This window comes from Mercenaria mercenaria, chromosome 2 (assembly GCF_021730395.1).
Source record: "Mercenaria mercenaria strain notata chromosome 2, MADL_Memer_1, whole genome shotgun sequence".
Classification (NCBI taxonomy): Eukaryota; Metazoa; Mollusca; class Bivalvia; order Venerida; family Veneridae; genus Mercenaria; species Mercenaria mercenaria.
Window position 1 is genome coordinate 104,157,048 of NC_069362.1, and position 21,545 is coordinate 104,178,592.

The 21,545-nt window shown below is 35.0% G+C and overlaps 2 protein-coding genes across 5 annotated transcripts in view; both read right to left on the reverse strand.

Annotated features, from left to right (window-relative positions):
- Positions 1-232: 232 nt before the first annotated feature.
- Positions 233-3,503, reverse strand: LOC123564774 (uncharacterized). Its single transcript, XM_045358584.2, has 2 exons — positions 2,813-3,503; positions 233-1,817 (listed from the first exon to the last, which is right to left on the reverse strand). The coding sequence occupies exons 1-2, from the start codon at positions 2,871-2,873 to the stop codon at positions 1,402-1,404; spliced, it is 477 nt and encodes a 158-aa protein (XP_045214519.2). The 5' UTR covers positions 2,874-3,503; the 3' UTR covers positions 233-1,401.
- Positions 3,504-4,789: 1,286 nt separating this feature from the next.
- The window catches only part of LOC123564775 (small G protein signaling modulator 3-like), a 49,525-nt gene continuing 32,769 nt past the window's right edge, over positions 4,790-21,545 (reverse strand). Inside the window, exons 17-21 of one of the 4 annotated variants that reach the window (XR_006689035.2) lie at positions 20,515-20,563; positions 19,681-19,766; positions 17,894-18,016; positions 9,894-10,082; positions 4,790-8,750 (exon numbers count right to left, since the gene is read on the reverse strand). Coding sequence is in view for 3 of the 4 variants with exons in the window: in XM_045358585.2 (XP_045214520.2) it covers positions 12,185-12,326; positions 17,894-18,016; positions 19,681-19,766; positions 20,515-20,563 (400 nt within the window). In the remaining variant the exon portion in view is untranslated. The other 3 variants (XM_045358586.2, XM_045358585.2, XM_045358587.2) reach the window with 3 other exon arrangements.

Sequence of the window (21,545 nt, forward strand, 5' to 3'; positions counted from 1 at the left end):
CATAGCCACTACAGTGTTAACTGCATTCAGTTTATTTTGGGAATGGTTATGGCTGTTATTTCCGTCAGCTGGTATATGCACGTAAAATATGCGTACACGTGAAATCGTGCAGGTGCATATATTAACTCTAACGCCTCCGCCATGCAAAGAAAATAAGTGTGTAAGATATTATTATTTGATACGCAACAGTCAGGCAGGAAACTGCGCCATTCAGAAAAACAAACGCATGACGTAGGTATTCGCAATATTTAATATTTCATTAATCAATAATTACATTCACAAAAAGTATGATAAAGTGCATGCATCATATTTCATGTGGATCATTACTGCATGCTTTTCCTTCGTAAATCACGAACTTACAGTTGGCAAGCAACAACAATAACATCAAAACATCCGATTTTCGTCCGCTGAAACCACAGACACTGGATTTTCATAGGAACGCCCGTCGCGGCATGCATTGTGCCATGACCTATCAAAATCCAATAAACCACACTAAAAAACTTAAATTTTCTACAAGTCTACAAGTTCATTTATCATGACAGTAAGAAGAAATTTTGATTTTTGCAAAACAAAATTTTGGTATTCTAACGTACGGGGCTCTCTGATGAAATCGGATGTCTGTGTCTAAAGTAGATATGCACATTTAGGTCTACTGTAACAGGATGAATGGCTTATCCTTAATACGCCGGTATCTCTTTTACTAAAGTATTTGTTTACATAGTTAAGGATATGCTAATTGCAAGTCAAATTCTGTCACCTCTGCGTAAAAAAGAGGATAACTTTTTTCTTTATGCCAAAATATAATAATATATGAATTTCAAATGCAAATTTATGCGTTTTTCAATGCTACTTCATTGTTTTAATTTGAGATTACCGTCGTGTCATCCCGACGATAAAAGTAAGACCATGAACATCGAGTATTACGTAAAATTTTATGCTTACTTGAAAATTAATTATGTAAGTGGTTGAAAAGTCATGTTGTAAAACTGTTTATTATCTTCTTTTTTTCAACAGTGTTTATTTGTTTAACTAAAAATTGTGAATTTGAAATTTAACCTAGGATGGCAAAAATGAGTGGAAAATGAGGTGCAGAGTGACATAAATAGTTTGAATAATGAATGCGTACAATAAATAAGACTTATTTACATATGACATAGATAATGCGAATAAAGAAACTGGCAGTTTCCCACATAGTTTGTACACAGGTGATGTCCGTATCTTGTCCGCATTTCGGTGGCTGATCGGTTAGCGACATAGGACCTTCTTGACCTCTGTCAGTAACAGTTTGCTGTGAAGTTGCGGGCCGACTGACGGACAAGTTCTTTTTGTTCTCGTATTTATAGATCACACAATGAAGGCACATTTGGTATCTTGTTCGGTTATTTTTGTTTCAGTGTCCATTTATCCCCTATTAGGATACTTTTTCTGAATTTCTCCCTTACATTCAGCACGGGCCTGTCGTGAACGAAGTCGTCTGCAACGACGTCGGTCATTCAAATATATGGTTTTTATTTTGCAAGCATGCTCAAAGTATTTAGAGTAACTTAGCGAACATTTGCTGATTTTGTATGCCAGATCCCACAGTTCTCTATCGTTTGCCGTGGGTACTATTCTAGACATGTGCACGCGGTTGGACAGCGTTTCAAAGAAGTCCGTATCGGCAATGCACGACACACGCTTTTTCGCAGCTTTTTCGCCAACCTTCCTGCAGCGTCTCGCCGAAGCTTCGAACCTTCCGGTTTCTTCAGACGCCGAATCTACCTCTTCCTGGCTGAGAATTTTCGCCTTTTCCAAGTAATGAGGATCTACTGCATTTACTGAAAATAGAGAACAAGTCATTTAAAATGCCTATATCCCAAATTCCTCAGAATACAAATTGGTGTGTGTAAACTTGCGAATGGCCTCAAAAGGATTCCGTACTTTATAATGTAGTGCTCTGTTAATATAGGTAATAAGTTACAAAAACGAGGCAGTAATAAATAGGTCATATATCAGCTGTTTCGGTTCACGTGTTCACTTCATGAATTTCTGCGTTCTATGTGATCTGGAACGCTACAATAAACATTCCTGAATCTTTTCCAAAGTATCTATTCATAACATAGGTACTAAAATAACTTGGTAGATCTCTATATCTTTGTATTTTTGGAATTTTCCGACACTACTAATTAAATTGCCGCTCTAAAAGCTTTATAACTGAAGCGTGATAAGCTATTAAATACAGAATGAAAGGGTGGTGGAATTTGCGTGCTTGCTGCCAGCTGAATACTGAAATAACAGCACATTCCCTAACGTACTCAAAAGTATTCCTACTGTTCCGATCTGAATAGTATTTTGTTTAACAATTTACCATAGTGGACAACTGTTCATAATCAATTGTAACTGTACTAAATTCCGTAATCAAAATAAGACACCTTCATTTCAATATCTAAGAGCACACAAAAAAACACGATACCCCCTTACATGTGTACTAAATTCACAGATGGAAAGAAAGAAAAACACTTTTCAAAAATTAGCTTTTTGTGTACATTCGTTCATATGAAGTATTGATCTCTCTATGAAAATATAACTTATTAACTTCCTCTTTTAAACAGTTAATCATTAATTTGGGTGAAAAGCACTACATTAGTATGCAAATCCCTGGATAAAATATATCTACATCCAGCCCCTTAAAAAAAGACTTTCAATTGCTAGTCTTTGACCATTAAGATAACATTTGTTATCTCAATAAAATATTTAAAACAGTTACCCTACTCAGCAATTGATTTATTACTGACGACAGAAATTATAAAAAATATGATATAATATTACTGACCTGTATTTATAAAAACGATACTGGCCAACCAGGTGATCCAGATGCCAGCTCTCACATCCATTTTCTTTGAGACAATTTAAACTGTACTTCTATGATATTAAGTCCATAAAAGTTTTTCTCTTCTCTCCGCAGCCTTGAAAATGTCTGTTTACAATAAAAACCTATATATAATCCTCCAAATGACCGTTGCGGTCCGCTTATATTGGTATTTCCTTAAATTAGTTAAGATATAGTACACCAAACCTGAACTACGCCAAAAATTTATTACCGCAAGTTCTAATTGTGTGCTCGTTTAAATAATTGTCAAAAATATGCAAACTGACACTGCATCTAGTCAGCTGACAAAATCGTACGATGTCGCGCCTTTCAATTAAACGAAGTTATTATCGCCTTTTCCTGTTGTTGTACCCTTTATTAAGGCCTCTTATTGGTATAATACACACTATTTAATCTGAATATAATCTACTATTTAGATAGAACTGCTTGTTAAATGGTGTCAACAAACTTTAAAGTAGGTTTTAATGTCAAGTTAACTATCGCTTTGGTAAACCACTGTCATTCAACCAGGTAACAACCGACCTACTTTCATTTTTATTTAGAGAACTCAGATAAAAAAAACTACATCCTTTTGACAGTTTGTAAATACTTCATAATTTCATTGACTCACACGCGAGCGGTTTATTCATGCATAGTTTAATCAAAATCAGGCGAGTCTTCACGCGAGTAAACTCTATTTTCATTGGTGTTTGGCATAACCTTATTGCGCATCCACCTGGGGATTTTCAATAATCTCGTTTTTCAATATGTTTAAATGACGCACGGGGGTTATTAGCAGAGATTAAGTGCGGTCGAACCACCGGAATCAGTTGTTGAAAAATATTTTTGTTTGTATAGGCAACGTGACATTTCCGTATCACAAGTATCTGGAAGCACGCTATATCCCAAATATTCATATGTGCATTCTTTCCTCTTCTGTTTGAAATAAGTTTGTTTTATAGTTTCGTTTATACTAACTTTGTTTTAGCTCGATTGTGATGAAAGCTTCAATCTTATTGGAACCACTCTCTAGTCCGCTTTCTGGAAAAAAACAGTACTGGTGTCATATGAGAGGTCAGGGTCGTGACCCCAGTGTGGCTCGAACTCACGATCCCTGGATTTATCGACCGACACCTTATCCACTAGACCACCGCCCCCACCCCCCCTTAAGTTGACTGTTCGTCAATTAATGCAGGGCCAATATACAAGATACCAAAAACTTTGTTGACTTGCATAGAGAAGACACCAGGTACCGCTCCAAGCAGTATTTCAGGCACGGGTGGGTAACGGGACAAAGGTAAATGTTTTAAACCAATAACTGTACCAGAAGGGCAAATGACTGGAAATAAGCGAGCACTTGAGGCCCAGTTTTATGTAACGAGACAGAATTTCTGTCCAGTCACCTTTCATAGCTCTCTATTTTGAATACTAGTAATGTACAGTAAGGTAACTCTAGAAAGTTAGTTCAAGGTTCCACTGACACTGGCGTGTTTTGCGATAACAGTAGCTAAAGTCTGGCTTATTCCTCACATACAAAAGGATCAACTTGCAGAACGCCGTTTAAAGTTACTTTTCATTTCAATTCTTCATACCTCAAATACAGAGAGAAAAAAATATCTAAAAGTACAACATATTTTGAACACGATTGAGCAATCTTTTTTTACATTTACATGTGTTTGAAATAACACGATATGATATTTGCAATAAGAAATCTCTAATGCAACTGTATATGCCAAAATACACGGGTGCCACGGGCAACCTTTGGTAAGGTACACGTCGATAGTGTCAGTGGAAATTGCTAGGGCTATATAGGTTCATCTAAGGCCATTAGCACTGGGGATACAAAAAGACCAAGATTGTTCGGGCGTGATTCCCACAGTGTACTTCTGTGATAATAATTTGCTATTAATCAGTCTATAGTGTAAAATAAAAAAGAATGTGTATACATGTTTTCATTTTAATCTCTTTTACTCAATTTCTCTTGTACTCTGATTGAACAACAATGTAATATATTCATAAAATAACAGATATCACAAACATGTCCAGAATCATGAATAGCTCTACATGTCATTCATATAAAATATCATCAGTACTTTTGAAAAAGGGCATACATTACAACTGTTGAAATAGAATGTACATATCAGCATGAACATTCTACTGTCTGATCTATTCCCCTTTTAAAACAAGAAGATAATGGTGGTACTATGTCGCTCACCTGGCCTTGACAATTTGACCTTAAACATATTATGACAAGCTGTATTATGAAAGGTCACAATTGTGTTAAGTATGCAACAAGATGGATAAGATAAAGACAAAATGCAATTTTTAGATAGACTGGTAATGAGGTGTTTCTATGATTTAATATAATGACCTACTTTCTGAGTTTCAACTTTGACCAAGCTAGATTTTATAAAGATAAACATACCGACAAGGTTTCATATAGATCATGAAAAATATTAAGCCTTGAGAGTGTTATCGATGTTTCTGATGACTTTATTTTTTACTAAAGATGGCCGAGTTTCAAATTCGCCACTGATTTCATAAGGGCAAACATTCTGACCAGTTTATGGAATATGTTTTCCTGAGTGTATGAAAGGCTTTTTTGTCGAACCCGCTCCCGGTGAGCTCGGCATAGTCGTCAAATGGCTGTCCCGTGCGTTCGTGCATTAGTGCGTCCGTCCGATTTTGTCCTGACAATAACTTTGACATGGATGGAGTAATCTTGTTTATATGTAGCGTGGATGTTTTCCTTATGAGGCAGGATGTCGCGCGAAAACCCAGGTTCCTATCCCAAAGATCAAGGTCACACTTTGGGGTCAAAGGTCACATCAGATCTTGTCCCGGCCATAACTTTCATATGCATGGAAGACTATTATTTTTATTTGGCATAAATGTTTGTTTCAATGAGACAGTGTTGCACGCAAACCACAGGTTCGCATTTCATAGCTTTTATTTTTACTTGACTGAAATAGTAGTGACACTGGTGGGCGGGGGGGGGGGGAAGTCAAGAAAAAACGAGCTCTTCATTCTTGTCTTTTGGGCGTCAACATTCTAGTTCTGTGATTTGCTAATGATCTAGTTTTTTATATTTCGATTTCCATAGACTATATAAGACAAACATTCTGACTGTGTTTCATGCAGCTTGGGTAAAGATTACCTCTTAATCTAGTGATATAGTTTTTGATCCCACATAAATAATTTTCGAACTTAACAATATAGATCAGACAAGAGGGCCATAATGGCCCTATATCGCTCACCTGTTATCATTGCACTTAAGGACAAGAAGGTCAAAAAAATCATAATCAAGATCAATTAAAAGAATCATGAGAAAATATAGTTGAAATTTTCTTAAAGGTACAGATATGTCAAAATACACCTAAAAATTGGAGGTACCATCCATGTTGTACCACAGAAAAGTGGTCTCGGTTTTCCCTACGGCCAATAATAAAAAAAGTTACTAAATAAGCTATTTATAGTAACATAAAAGGGAAGTAGTTCAAAAAAATTATTGTAAGTGAACAAAAGAAGGATCTGCAAAATAAAAACAAGAACACTGCAATGCAACGCAAATGCAGAGCAATATACACACAAAAAAAGTCATATGACCTTTGACCCCTAAGCGTGACCTTGACCTTAAAGTGAGTCATCCGAAACATGCGCTCTGCACATCGTTTCGATGAGGTGAACATTTGTGTCAGGTTTCTTTGAAATCCTTCAAGGGGTTCAAGAGTTACAGAGCGGAAGGGAAATTGCTAACCAACAGACAGACAGACAGACACCGAGGCCATAACATAATACATCCCTCCGGACATATAAAAAGGAATCTAGATCTTATGGTGACACAAGTTGTGTGCAAGTTTGGTTAAAATCAAATCATAAATGAAGTTGCTATTGTGCAGACAAGGTCAAAATAGCTAATTCTGGCCCTTTCAGGGGCCATAACTCTGAACCCAAATTATGGGATCTGGCCGGTTCAAGAAAGAAACCGAGATCTTATGGTGACACAAGTTTTGTGCAAGTTTGATTAAATTCAAATCATAAATGAAGCTGCTATTGTGCAGACAAGGTCAAAATAGCTAATTCTGGCCCTTTCAGGACCATCACTCTGGAACCCATAACAGAACCTGGCCAGTTCAAGAAAGGAACCGAGATCTTGTGGTGATACAAGTTGTGTGCAAGTTTAGTAAAAATCAAATCATAAATAAAGCTGCTATTGTGCAGACAAGGTAAAAATAGCTAATTTTGGCCCTTTCAGGGGCCATAACTCTGGAACCCATAAAGGGATCTGGCCAGTTCAAGAAAGGAACCAAGATCTTATGGTGATACAAGTTGTGTGCAAGTTTAGTAAAAATCAAATCATAAATGAAGCTGCTATTGTGTAGACAAGGTCAAAATAGCTAATTTTGGCCCTTTCAGGGGCCATAACTCTGGAACTCATAATGGGATCTGGCCAGTTCAAGAAAGGAACCAAGATCGTATGGTGATACAAGTTGTGTGCAAGTCTGGTTAAAATAAAATCATAAATGAAACCACTATTGAACAGACAAGAAATTGTTGACGGACGGACGGACGGACGACGGACGAAGGGCGATCACAAAAGCTCACCCTGTCACTACGTGACAGATGAGCTAATAAAAAGAAATAGCCTGTAAAGTGTCAACATGGATTTCTTTGAATTGACATTGAGACCAGTTTTTTACATTAGAACCTGACCTAGATTTTATAAATACAAGCGTTCTGTCCAGATTACATGTAGAAAATGTGACTTTTTGAGTGTTAACAAGGTTTTTATGAAATATGATCTAGTGACGTAGTTTTTGATCCCATACCTAGTTTCGAACTTGACCTAGATTCTGATTACGTTTCATAAAGAGCAGGTAAAAAAGGTATCCTCTAGAGTGTTAACAAGGATTACCTATGACTTGACGTAGTGACCTAGATTCCGATCCCAGATGACCCAGTATTAGTCATTCTGACCAAGTTTCATTAAGACTGAGCCAAAATCATTACCTCTTTTGTGTTAACAGTAAAACTGTGGACGACGGACGATGAATGTCGTACCATCTACCAATACAAATAGCTAACTCTCAACCGTTGGTTCAGGTGAGCTAAAATGACGATATAATAGCCCCGGAGAATTTTGTAACAATGTATGAATAAAGCAGCAGATACGACAGCTTTTCTTCGTGAAAAAAATGATGAAGACGTTACAAGAAAAGTTTTTACTTGATGCAGTTTATTTCATAATTATTCAATTGTTGTAGTTTCCAGTAAATAATTATGATTGTGATATACAATACAAATCCTCCCTGTTTAATATCCACCCAATCTCCATGTGATTTTTACATTATAAGCGGACATAATATGTCTGTTTTTCGTTTTTACAGGAGCTAAATTTCAAATAATGTATCTGTTGTAGAAAAATATGGCTAATGCTTTACCAAATTTCTATTTAGGCTCATTACTTTTATTTCATACTATTTAGAAAGGGGAGATTTCGTGTGGGTGGGTGGGGATTGGCGACAGTTGGTGATGAATTCTGAGAGAATTTGAAGTAAGACGCTCAAGGTTCAAGGCAATTACACACGTGCAATGTCAATTACATCTATTTTAGACATTACATTAATTAATTAAGCAAAAAAGTTGAGAACACATTGCCAAGTGTTTTGTTCAGAAACATAGAAATATACTGTTTGAACTTAGGTTTTTCTCACAAATTCGTGCTCAATGTTTATGTTCATTACACGATAAAGAACTAAATCACAGCTGTTAGTCGTATAATAATCGTTAATTACAACTGCATTCAATATTATAACATCGCGTCCCTTTGTAGTCATATCTTCAATTTGGCTTCTACCGTACATACGTCTTTAGTGACCTTTGACGCTACACGACTTGTAAACTTAAAAAGAAAGTATTTGTTACATAGCATTCTTCATTTTTCACAACATTGTAACAGTGAACACGAATGACACAAATCACTTCTATCTATTACGGAAATTTTATCAAAGATAACAAATGATATCTTGCTGCACCTAGTGGCAACCCCCTTCCCTGAATACAATTATTTGGGATGATTTTGTATACACTAGAAAGATAAATTATATGATTTTGTATACACTAGAAAGATAAATTAAGTCAACAACTGATATTACACAACAGTTAAAATGTTTTGCATAATTCAAATTTCGTTTATCGGTGAAAATACAACGGGATGGGACCGTCCAAATAGGTTTGAAAACTCTGCTATACATTAAAAGGTCCATACTGCACAGTCTATGTTCACTAAAGAGTGAAAGAACAGGCTTGCTAAACAAACTTAAGTTTTTCTGAATATCCGGACACCTGCCGAACATTTAAAAGCAGAATGATTTTGTTAAGTCCACACTTTCGTAAAAATGTATTTTTGTCACAGTCAACATTCACCAGGGCCTCACTTGGCCCCTTGTTCTCTGATTAATAAAAACACTGCCACGAATCTGGGAACAATTGAAAAGGACTTTGAACAGGAATTTTCTATGTTTGGAAAGATACAGTGTGCCAGTTTGAAATTCCCTCTGTGGATATGCGCCGGCTACATTAAAGAGATCGCGCAAGTGATATAAAATAGATTTTTTTTCTTGAAAGTTTTTTTTTCGCGTATATGACAGACGCAAACTGTCGGAGTTAAAAACATAATGCAATACTGACCGGACTCATCCCGCACTCTGAAAATTCTACATACCATGTCAAGATATTTAAATATGAATGGTTGATGATAGCAATGAATAGTTGTGTAAGGCTATATAATTATGCATGTATCTAGTAGTTCGGAAACAAAGGCAAGCATTTCTTTTGTGTTTATAACATGATTATTAAGATTTAGCCAATTCATTTATTTTTCTTCATTCATTTCTGCTACTACGAAAGGGCATTATTTAACGTTTCCAACAAGAAACGATCTAAATGATTTAACTTTTTCTTACCAGAAACGATCTAATCGATTTGGTAATTTCTACAAACCAGCCTTTTCTTACTAGAAACAATCTTATTGATTTAGCCTTACATTGAATAGATATATAAATTTCCATCCCATACAAAGCAACCCAGACACCAGTGCTACAAGTCCCAGCTGAATAGATGATGTTTGACCAACATGTCCTTGACCCCTTCCTTCAGGGGTCGAGCTGTGGGCTCCGTCTTTTTGGGTAGCTCCCAGTCTATTGACAGATTGTAGGCAAACTGAGAAATCAACCTGAAAAAGCAACCAATCACCAGGATAAAAGCAGGAGGAAATTCGTTCTTCTTTGAGAGGGAAAATGGCGATTACTTTTACAGTCACTGTCAATAGTGCCGCTTTCCCTTACATTTCTAATATAGCAAAATTGTAATTATTTTCCTTCATGTTTATCTAAATTACTGTTTGTTTAAGAGTAAAAAATATAGCTAACAGCGCAAAGAATTTCTTATGAAACTGGTACGTGACTGAGCTCTTTCCGCGAGAAAAACGTGCGCACAGGCAGAGTAACAATTATTTGTTGAACTCTCGACCTAATCCGCGTTATATACATCAAGAGAAGCCTGAAATGTTTGCGTCAAGAAGTTTCGTGAACGTGAGTGAAGGCTGTTCAGCACAGATATAGTTAACAAACGTAACTTTGAAAGAATTCTGCTTTACAGTTGCAGGAGTTCAAGACGTGTCCAAAATTCTATAAACGGAATTTTTGTACTAATAGATCACCTTCGAGCAAATTTAGTTTCCTACAGTTATGAAAGCGTCTGTTGACCTGGACCATCTTGGTAAATATGTTTATAACACAAATATAGTATTACAGTTAAAATGTCCAGTTCAAGTTCAGGGCAAGGTTTTGTTTACACGCATTTCACATTAATAGTTTAACTTACTGCTTGATATAGAAACTGACCGAGGTAAATTGATGCCTCGGTGATGCAAAATTGTGTGCCGTCACGTTAAAATACCATCTAGCTCAACGTTAACTGTTCGAGAACTGACATAATTATAGAGAATGTGAGAAAAACACTTCAGTGAAAGGTCGAAAAATATTTCATCTAGCGATAACGGGCGCACTTCTATGTTGTGATGGTGTCCACGAGACGAAATTTCTACCCTTTATCAACTCATGGTCCCTTTTGACGTGACGTTTCACAATTAAAAGAATGTGGTGGTTGGTGCGGTGACGTAAATTTCTGCGTAATTTAGGATGAAATTTACAAGAACATTAAGGACAGATTCCCCACTTAACCAACATATATGCATGCAGTATAATCAAATTCCTGGACTCTGTAGTAACTTTTACGTGTGTGTTACCATGCACATGCTATACCGTTAATAAGATTTTAGATTGTCGTTTTTGTTCGAAATTGTTAATTTGTTCTAAAATATGACTGCCATGAGACTCTTTAAATTCTTTTTGATTCTGAAAATGAATGTGTAGAGATACATATAACTACAGACACTCGAGAAAATCTAAAAAATGATAACTGGATTATGTTCTATTACTGGTATACGCAGCTTTGTAAGGCACAGTTTAATATGCCTAAATTTGATCTCATTATGTTATCTCCCGCTATCTATGCAAAAGTATGTTAAATGATTCACTAGCATTCAATCTTTTTTATAATATAATTATATAACAACAGGAAGTAATAAAGATGCCAACTTTAGTTTCATGTATGACTCAATGAATTCCCCATTTAGTTTAGATGAATAAATGTTATATTAAGTCTATACATTAAACAAAGGTATAAAATGATTTATTTTAAAGGACGAGACGTACATTTCAATTAAATAAACATTGCTGAAAGAAGTTCATGAAAGTGACTAATGGTCGACATAGATTTGTGTTGGGTTTAACGTCACAACGAAAAATTCATAGGTCATGCTATTGACGATGAAGATCTTTAGTGCTCTTCCGGGCATTAATTCAGGAACGGGTGAGAAACCTGCATGGAACCACCGGCCTTTCGTAGTTGAATAAATGTTTAGCAGCGAACAGATTTGTTGCACGCAACAACCGTTCCAAAAATAGCATGGTAATTAACAAACTATGAGGAAATCTACGGAACGTTTTCAGTTGTCCAATGATCTTAGTCAGTTAAGTGGCGATTCAATTAAGCCGACTGCAAATGGAAAAAAATGAAATCAAAATTTGTGGTTAAATTCAATGACAATTGATTCGTGACAATTCTCGTGTTGTCATCAAATATAGTTATTCAACGCAGCGACTTTTAAAGGATTTTTTTTTTTTTGTTTTTTTTTTTTTCACAGTACTGCAGTTGTCAATTGCATTCATCACCTGTGCAGCACATTTTAAACAATCACACTGTAGTAAGCCTTTAAAGATCCCAGCTGAAGAGATGGTGTTTAATTAGCATGTCACGGACCCCTTCTTTCAGAAGGTCCTTGTCCTTTGGTTGTGTCGTCTTTTTTGGTAGTTCCTTATTAGGGGCCATGTTAAATGAAAACTGGGTCAGCAGTCTGAAATAAGGTACAACACAACATGAAACATGTACAGGACAACACAACACAGCACAACTTGCACACAATGTTTCTGTAGGGTTTAAAGGGACACATTTTAGACATCAGAAATTTTGAAATTGAGGAAGTACTTTCATTTGTTAAGTATTTCTATTGTAAAAATTTCGCCTTTTTTACAAGACTTTGGTATATCTCTACTGCGTTAGGCACACAGTAAAATATAATGTAAATCAAAAGAAAGTTGACTGTACCATAGAATATCTACTTCACATAATAATTGATATAGGATTTTTTGATATCTTACCTGTATATCATATACTTAAATATGCATTGCTATCAATTTTCTGGTGTACATCATAGGGTGCCCCTTTAAAGCCACAACTCTAACCTATGATTACAACACCATTACAATGACTCAATCTGAGAACACTCTAGAAAACACACTCTACAGTTTAAGAATAAAAACATGACAAATGTAGATATAACAGTAACACACGATAATCATAGTTTATAAGAGTTCATAGGGAAACCTTGAAAACATTATAAAATAAAATAATGGATAGTTATAACTCATCTAAAGATGTACTGTGAAATTCTGAAACTATGTTTTCTAGAGTATTCTTAAATATGATTTTAATTATCTGTAAAAGCTATAGAGAGAGAGTGGGGGGGGGGGGGGGGGGAGGAGGTAGAGAGGATCAACACAAAAAGGGAAATCAACAAGGAAACAACTACAGGTACAAGAAATCTGTGTTTCTTGTTTAAACGAATAACAACAAAAAATGAAGACTTAATACATGCTTTTAATATATAAGAAATAACAATATAAATAAACAAATCACCAACAAAAATAAAATTATATCAGGAAAGAAAAATAACAGAAACATGAGCTTATTGTGCTATTTTTGGAAAGCATTATGCTAAAAATAGATTAGTTGTGGTAAAACTAGCATGATCATGTCAATCTTTCCTGTGTCCTTTATATTTAATAGATTGAAGATCATTTACTTTCTTAGGATCAGTAACTTGAATACAAAACATTGTTTGTTAATGCTTTGCTATACAAAAATTTGCAAGTTGCCACATTTAGTATTAAACAAAACATTGCAATAACAAGATAATATTTCAGGATTATAACTTTGCCAAAAACAAAACCTGAAACTTGGTCAAGGAAAATTTGTTTTCCTAATTTGCCATAACGCTACTGTAGAGTGGGTATTATTTATAATGGTTTAATTTTTTCACTTTTATTTGCAAAAAATGCCAGTCAAAAGTTCAAAATATTTGTGAATATTAATTTGTATCATTCCCTAAAACATTTCGTGAATTTATCATACAGAGGATAAGGTTACTAACTATGAAACTGAAAATAAACCAATCTATGGTATCAGTATGTTTTCCAAGCATTTCTGTAACTCTGAAAGTAATTTCTATTACTTAGGCATCATTTTTCTTTAAACATTAACACAAAAAGTATTTCTAGGAAACACACAATAATAAACAAAATTAATACAAATGTATAACATACACAAAAAGTGCTTGTAAGTTGTTCTTGTTTTTGTTTTGTTTTTTAGCAGAATTGGTATCAAAGCTCATAAACAGAACATCTGGATACATATCATAAAGGATTTGCCTGACCATATTGCACCGGCTTGTTTTAAGTTTTCTAAACAAATCAAAAAACTAAATATGTAAAAGTCAATCAATAGTACAACACAAAACAGTGCAATAAAATTTACAACAACTATGCACTAAGGCAGGTAACAAAATATTAGCAGATAACAAAAAATCAAAATGAAAAGACAGGTTTAATAAATCACGAATGTTTACATACAATAATAGAGCACTGACAGCATTTTCTAACAGTGCAAAATATCTGTTCCATACGAATACCAGTATAAGTTGGTTACAAAAACACATAATTTATGAAACATTTCTTGTTCAAAACAACTACGTAAATACATTTCTTTTTTGTGTTCTACATTGTGAAGTAAACACAGTTTCTGTCCTCTTTCCCACCTCATGAAATTTAAAATCTGGTTGTATTTTCTTGCAAAAAGGGAAGTAAAATGTTAATTTAAAGGTCCGTGGCCACCCTTTTACAATGCATATTTTCATTATTATTTATAAAGAGCAATTAACCCTTATCAAGCTGTACTGATCAAGTCTGCCTTTGCAACCAGTGTAATCATGATCAGCCTGCACATCTGTGCAGTCTGATCATGATCTGCACTGTTTGCCATTCAGTCAGTATCTTTTTGGTAAGCACCCCTTTAACAGTTAATGGTACTGTCCAAATTGAAAGATAGACAAGTTCATTATAGAAATTTAGCAAGGTAAGGGTTTATTACGTTTGTTTTGTTGTGTTATTTTTTTTAGGTGTCTCTGGGGGGGGGGGATTATTAAGCTATTACGCTACTGTAGTAAATGCTATGAATGTTTCCCCTGGGCAATGTATGTTTTTGTCATTGAGAAAAAAGGATTTAGTTCTTTCAAACATTGTTATCCTATGCCCATCTTTCACGAAAAAATATTTTATCTTTAGACATTTATTTCAAATGTAGAAATGTCTTTCAATGAATTTACCTTTACTAACAAGTTAAAAAGATGATAAAGGGAACATGTATGTAAAATCATGAGCAAAAATTAAACCTGAGGTAGTATAAGAATAGTAAAATTCACCATCACCAAAAATAATCTTGCTACCTATCTGAATAAAATATTATTGGAAGGGCAGGTTGATAAATCAAATGTGGTGGTAAACAGTATAAAGTGACCTTTTGACTTAACAGTTGAATTTCATTAACTCGAACTTGACCGGACCAGCAAAATTTGTTCGAGTGATTCGTTGTTCGAGATATCGAATAAAATTCCTTATACAGATATTTTTCCGAGACCTGACAACGAGTAAGAGAGAAGGATGGTGTACAAATTATCTGAGTTCGAGTTAACGAAGTTTGACTGTTATTAATCAAACAGTACGTTTTAACTAAATATCTTCAGTTTGGGAAGACCAGCATGTCAACAATATGGCAAACAAATCTCACAACACTGTTTCTTTATCTAGCCTATAAATTCATACATTAACAAGAGCTGTCAGTTGACAGCGCGCTCGACTATTCTCAGTGCTTGATAGTATAATATAAGCCATGAGTAAAACTTTAACATTACAATAAGCACATTCTAAGTTGAAAAGGGGCCATAATTCAGTCAAAATGCTTGATAGAGTTGCCTCCTCCTTTTTACAGACTGGGGTCATGATGGTAAACAAGTATGCAAAATATGAAAGCAATATCTCAATGAACTTTGAAAATATTTGGGGTGGTACGCAAACTTTAACATTTGTGTGAAGCTCACGCGGACACCAGGGCGAGTAGGATAGCTCCCCTATTCTTCTAATAGTCGAGCTAAAAAAGTAATTAAGCATGTGACTCAGAAAAAAATGTTTATTGCTTAAACTATTTACATGTATAACAGAAAAAATTCTTCACAGATTATGCATTAAGGACTTGCAAATGAAAATAAGAAAAAAAATTGCATTAAAATTACCAGGCCAAAATATCACACATACTTCAAGGTTTGCATAAATAGGCATATTTTCAATAATCATAAACACATCACTAACATAATTATGTTCTGTAAACAACTTAATGATGAAGTATTGCAATAAATTGTTTCATAGAACACTATTAAGCTGACAAGTAAATATAAAGCATTTATTATGTAGTTTTCTGACTGTCCAGCAGTCTAACAAAAACATACACAGGGTATAAATCTGAACACAAGCTGCCAAATATAACAAAATATATAATAGTAAGTGTAAAATTAAGTCTCCATTGTGTTCTTATACATTCAGCAACGTTTTGGTACTGCTTTATTATGGAAACTGTAATTTTCTGGATTTCTATTTATCTCAAAATTCCTGTATTCTTAAAACATAAAACAAATTATAGAATATCATTGGGAATTTCCACTGGGTTTTCTTCGAATGTTTTTTGTTTTGAATTTATCAACAATTTTCTACAGTATTTCAATCATTTAATGGCAGGCAGTTAACCTAACCAGAGTTCCTTCATTCTATACCAATACTAATCTGTTCTCCGCAAGTAATTCCCAACTTCACAAAATTCAGAGGTGGATGACGAAATGACTTGAGACAAAATGTCTTTAATCATATCGTCAGAGAGAACATACACCATACTAGGGCTAAGCTTCAATAAAAACAAGAGGGCTAAATTGACCCAAGATTGCCCACCAGAGTTTCAGAGCTTTTTGCTTTTATACATTGAAACAAGGCCCACATACTAGCAGTCATGGATGAATAATCAATTTTGTCGAGGTTCCTCCAAGAAACAACCGTTTTAAAACCATGTTGCTTCAACCATCAACAGATGGTTTTAGAGTAGATGATGTTTGAAGATATTGTGGACGGATGAAGGAAGTCACTGCCAAGGGCCATCACTGCTCCTGTGTTATGGTGAGCTAAAAACAGCATATCCTACAACTTCTATACAATTCTAAAACCAGCAACATTTTACATTTCCCATGAGAACAGATGATGTGTTATAAGTATATCCTTCACAGACTCTGTTATAGCTTTTGCGGGATTTTTCTTTTTTGCAAGTTCATATTTATAATCTAGGTTGAAACCGTACTCTGCTAATAATCTGAAACAGAAATGTACAACATCAAACTAAGGAATTCACAACACCAAGGGGCATATATTCCACAAAGGAAGCAATTTTCATGCAAAAATAACTCAGTAGGTTACACATATATATATATAAGAAGTATTGACTTATTTGTGTGAAGACATTAAAACTGTGTTGAAAGTAGCAAACTGAAAATGAGATACAGTCGACATCGTACTTGCGACCACCTCTATTAAGCGATTTTTGTATTAAACGACCAGTCAAAATCCCTCCCGAAAGTTTTCAGTACATAAATTCATTCCATTAACAACTTTTTTATTAAACGACTAGCGACCACATTAATTTTGTCCCGACAGGTAAATTATTCGACAAAAGTATCTATTAAGCGACCGGGTACCAAAATTCTACCAGGCATTTCTTCATATGTGAAATTAGCGAGTACGTTTTGCACGTGACTGAATGTAATTAACCTTTGTACCAGTCGAACTGACAAACAATCTAGCCATAAATTTCACGGTTTGTGGACTTGGAAAAGTGTTCGCGATGTTAAAACAGATTTTAAACCATACATGTATGTTCATAATAAATACAGTTACATTAACAGTTAAAAATAACTTCTTTTTTTTTCATTTGACTGAACTTCATTAAGAGACCATTCCATTAAGAGACCACTTCTTAGCAGTCCCTTGTGTGGTCTCTTAATACAATGTCGACTGTACTACAAACATAAATAATGTCTAAGCGAAATAAAAATGAAGTGTTCAGAAACAAAAATTAACTATACTTTAAAAAGCAGAACTAAAAAGAAGCAAAACTTATAGCAATTATCAAAGGGATGTGCACAATACATCAATCACAACAGAATGTTCTCACTCTAGTTGGGAGACTACAAACATCACATACTGAAGGCCTTACCTGAGCTCACATTTGATCTGGACCCACCCTGGGCTACGCATAAAAGACCAAGGATGGTACCACTTTTCTACCACATCTGTACATGAACACAGGGTCTCCAACCATAGATGTAAAACTTGCTCACTGAAAATCATATTTCAGACAATTAGATGTTGTTAAGGTCTCTATCAGCAAACTAGAAATGTGTCCATGGGACACAGATGCCCCCACTACATGACAAAGGACACAAATTTTTTCCTAGGTCAGGGAACGTAACTCCTACAATACTGAATGAATCTGGACGCAAAACCCCAGGTGCACAACTGCACATGCTGACCAACATTCCTTTAAACTTTGGTGACCCTAGGACAAATACTTTTGGAGCTAGGCGCGACACAACATTCAAATGACCAATTTTTAACTAAGTCTGGGGCCATAACTCCTACACGACTGAATGAATCCGGACGCGAAACCCCAGGTACACAACTGCACATGCTGACCAACATTCCTGTAAACTTTGGTGACTCTAGGTCAAATACTTTTGGAGCTACGCGCGACACAACATTAAAATGACAAATTTTTAACTAAATCAGGGGCCATAACTCCTACACGACTGAATGAATCCGGACGCGAAACCCCAGGTGCACAACTGCACATGCTGACCAACATTCCTGTAAACTTTGGTGACTCTACGTCAAATACTTTTGGAGCTAGGCGCGACACAACATTAAAATGACCAATTTTTTACTACGTCAGGGGCCATAACTCCTACACGACTGAATGAATCCGGACACAAAACCCCAGGTGAACAACTACACATGCTGACCAACATTCCTGTAAAGTTTTGTGACTCTACGTCAAATACTTTTGGAGCTAGGCGCGACACAACATTCTCGGAAGGACGGACGGACGGAGGACGGACAAGGGCAAATCTATATGCCCGGCCAAAAGTGGGGGCATAAAAATAACTTAAATTTTGATAATTAATCTTACTTTATCAGGGCCTCATTTACATTTTTTTAACAGATGACATATACTGAGGTTCTTCAGAAGAGATACATTAAATATAACTACAGTCGAACCAGTCTATTGAAACTACTTTTGGGAAAGCAGTATTATTTTTCCTTTGATTCCCATTTTACTTATACTTTTGGAAAAGCCTTTATGTGGTCCATATCTGCATCAATTGCAAAAATTTTCATGCAAGTGTCACCCACACTCTCCCTAAAGAAATTCTATTTAATGGTAAACTTCTTCTGTAAAAAGCTGGACATTTGGCAATAGTCAAGAAAATAGTTCTTGGCCCTCTTACTTACATATGATGAACAAATGTATGTTTCAAAGCCTTATCTGTTACAGCAGGAAAATGGATTTTCTAAGAACCTTAAGGCCAATATTTAGATGAAACAAAATGCAATTAAAAATAAATGTTCTTTGCATAATCACTAAATTTCTGATAATAGACATATGTACAAGGTTTAAATGCTATAGCTTAAAAATGGACCTAAACCCAAATACTAAATGAGAAAAATACCAATTTTCTTAGTTAATTTGATATGTCCACAGGACACAGGTGTCCCCACTTATTGTCACTGAACACGGTTTCATGACTCTAGGTGAAATATTTTTTACAATATATACAACATAAACATTTAAGCTTTTCATGTGTATTTTTCACTATGTCAAGGACCATAACTATAGTCTAGCTTAGTGAAATTAATAATAATCTTAATCAACACAATTGCTTACAAGCAATTGACAATATCTTGTAGATTACTTAAGAAAAGTCTGACGAGGTAAAAACTTACTTGAGTCCGCAACAGATCAGGGAGCGTAGCTTGACATCCATCTGAGCATGTACAGCATCATGGGAGATATTAACAGCCTGAACAGCCTGTCAACAACACAATAAATAACAACATATTGTCAATACATTGTAATTTGTCTGTGTTTTTTTTGGGCTTTTTTTGTCTGTTTTTTTTTTTTTTTTTTTTTTTTATTTGGGAAGTTTAAATTGACTTTTATCTCAATATTGTCCCAGAGACCAGGTTTGTTATTGTTATTGTGTTGGGTTTAACGTCGCACTGACACAATTATAGGTCATATGGCGACTTTCCAGCTTTGATGGTGGAGGAAGACCCCAGGTGCCCCTCCATACATTATTTCATTACGAGCAGGCACCTTGGTAGAACCACCGACCTTCCGTAAGCCAGCTGGATGGCTCCTTCTGGCGTTACAGAGGGGTGCTATAGTTTCATTCAATAAAAGAAAGTCTTTTAATAACAGAAGTTTTGATACTGTAGGTTCGAGACTGTGGGATAATATACCTTTGAGTTTTTGGCAGTCTAAATCCTTGGTCATTTTTAATGCTAACACTTTCTATTAAAGATTCATGATTATCAAGATGTACTGTAATGACATTTAAGTTTTAGTTTCATAGATTAGGCAATATAACAGCATTCAAAGATTCTATGGCATAGGAAGACATCATCTACCTCTTGCACTGGCATGTACCTTGGTAGAAGCAATGACCTTCCGAAATTTAGCTAGATAGTAGTTAGATACAAATGACTCAAGGTGAATATATGTTAAACTTCTATAGCTTCTTAAGCTTTTTGAAGGAAAAAAACATGAGTACGTACCCGATATAGAATTTCTTCTGGGGTTAGCACCTTTCCATCTTCATCTAACCTATAAAATAGATGAAGGAAAATCATTTATACTGTGATCTCACTCAAATATAATTATCAGGTTACAATAAACTGGTATTAGTTTTTTTTCAAACTCTAAATAAAACAGAACCAAAGGAGCAACAAAGTTCTAAAGAAATCCTGCTATGGAAGTTAACTCTTACCCTGCTAAATTTCTATAATGAACTTGCCTATCTTAAAATCAATTTGGACAGTACCATTAACTGTTAAAAGGGGTGCATACCAAAAAGACACAGACTGAATGGCAAACAGTGCAGATTATGATCAGACTGCATGGATGTTCAGGCTGATCATGACCTGCACTGGTCGCACAGGCAGAATCAACTGTGTCCATCATGATAAGGGTTTAAATTTAGAAAGTAAACTATGAAGAAAACGATTAGTTTATTTTAGGTTAAACAAAAGACTTTTAGACAAGAATTTCTTCTCAATTTTCAAAGCTATGGACATATATATTTTAATCTGATCTGCAGAACATCTTAATTTTTTTTCTTTCTTAAAATACATGTTTACAAAAATCTACTTCAGCTTAAGGTCATTGTGAAGTGTGACTTGCTATACTTGATAAAGCTTTTACCAGTAGGCATCTTTGATGTAATTTAACAGAAATATTTCTTAATTTTTTTAGCTTCTGATTTTCACAACTGAAGATATGATGGACTCCACATATTTCCATTCTGTATTAACATGGCCTTGTTAAGAGACACTACAACCTTAAGATTATTCATGACAAAAATACACAAAGTTTTGTTATTTCCATCGTAGACAAGTGGACACAATCTAAATATAGCACTTTTATCCCATAATGCATCAGTTTCACTTCCTTCTTCAAAACATGACTGATGGATAATTGCCTGAACATTATCTTAATTACTTCAAATGACATCTTCTTGAAACATAAATGACAGTCACTTATTATATGAGTAGGCATGATGTCCTATAATAGGGGGCATGCTGATGCT

Coding starts and splice junctions, on each gene's coding strand:
- LOC123564774 (XM_045358584.2), bottom strand. CDS start 2,873: ATGGATGTGAGAGCTGGCATCTGGATCACCTGGTTGGCCAGTATCGTT. Junction 1,818..2,812: donor TATCGTTTTTATAAATACAG/GTCAGTAATATT, acceptor CTCTATTTTCAG/TAAATGCAGTAGATCCTCAT.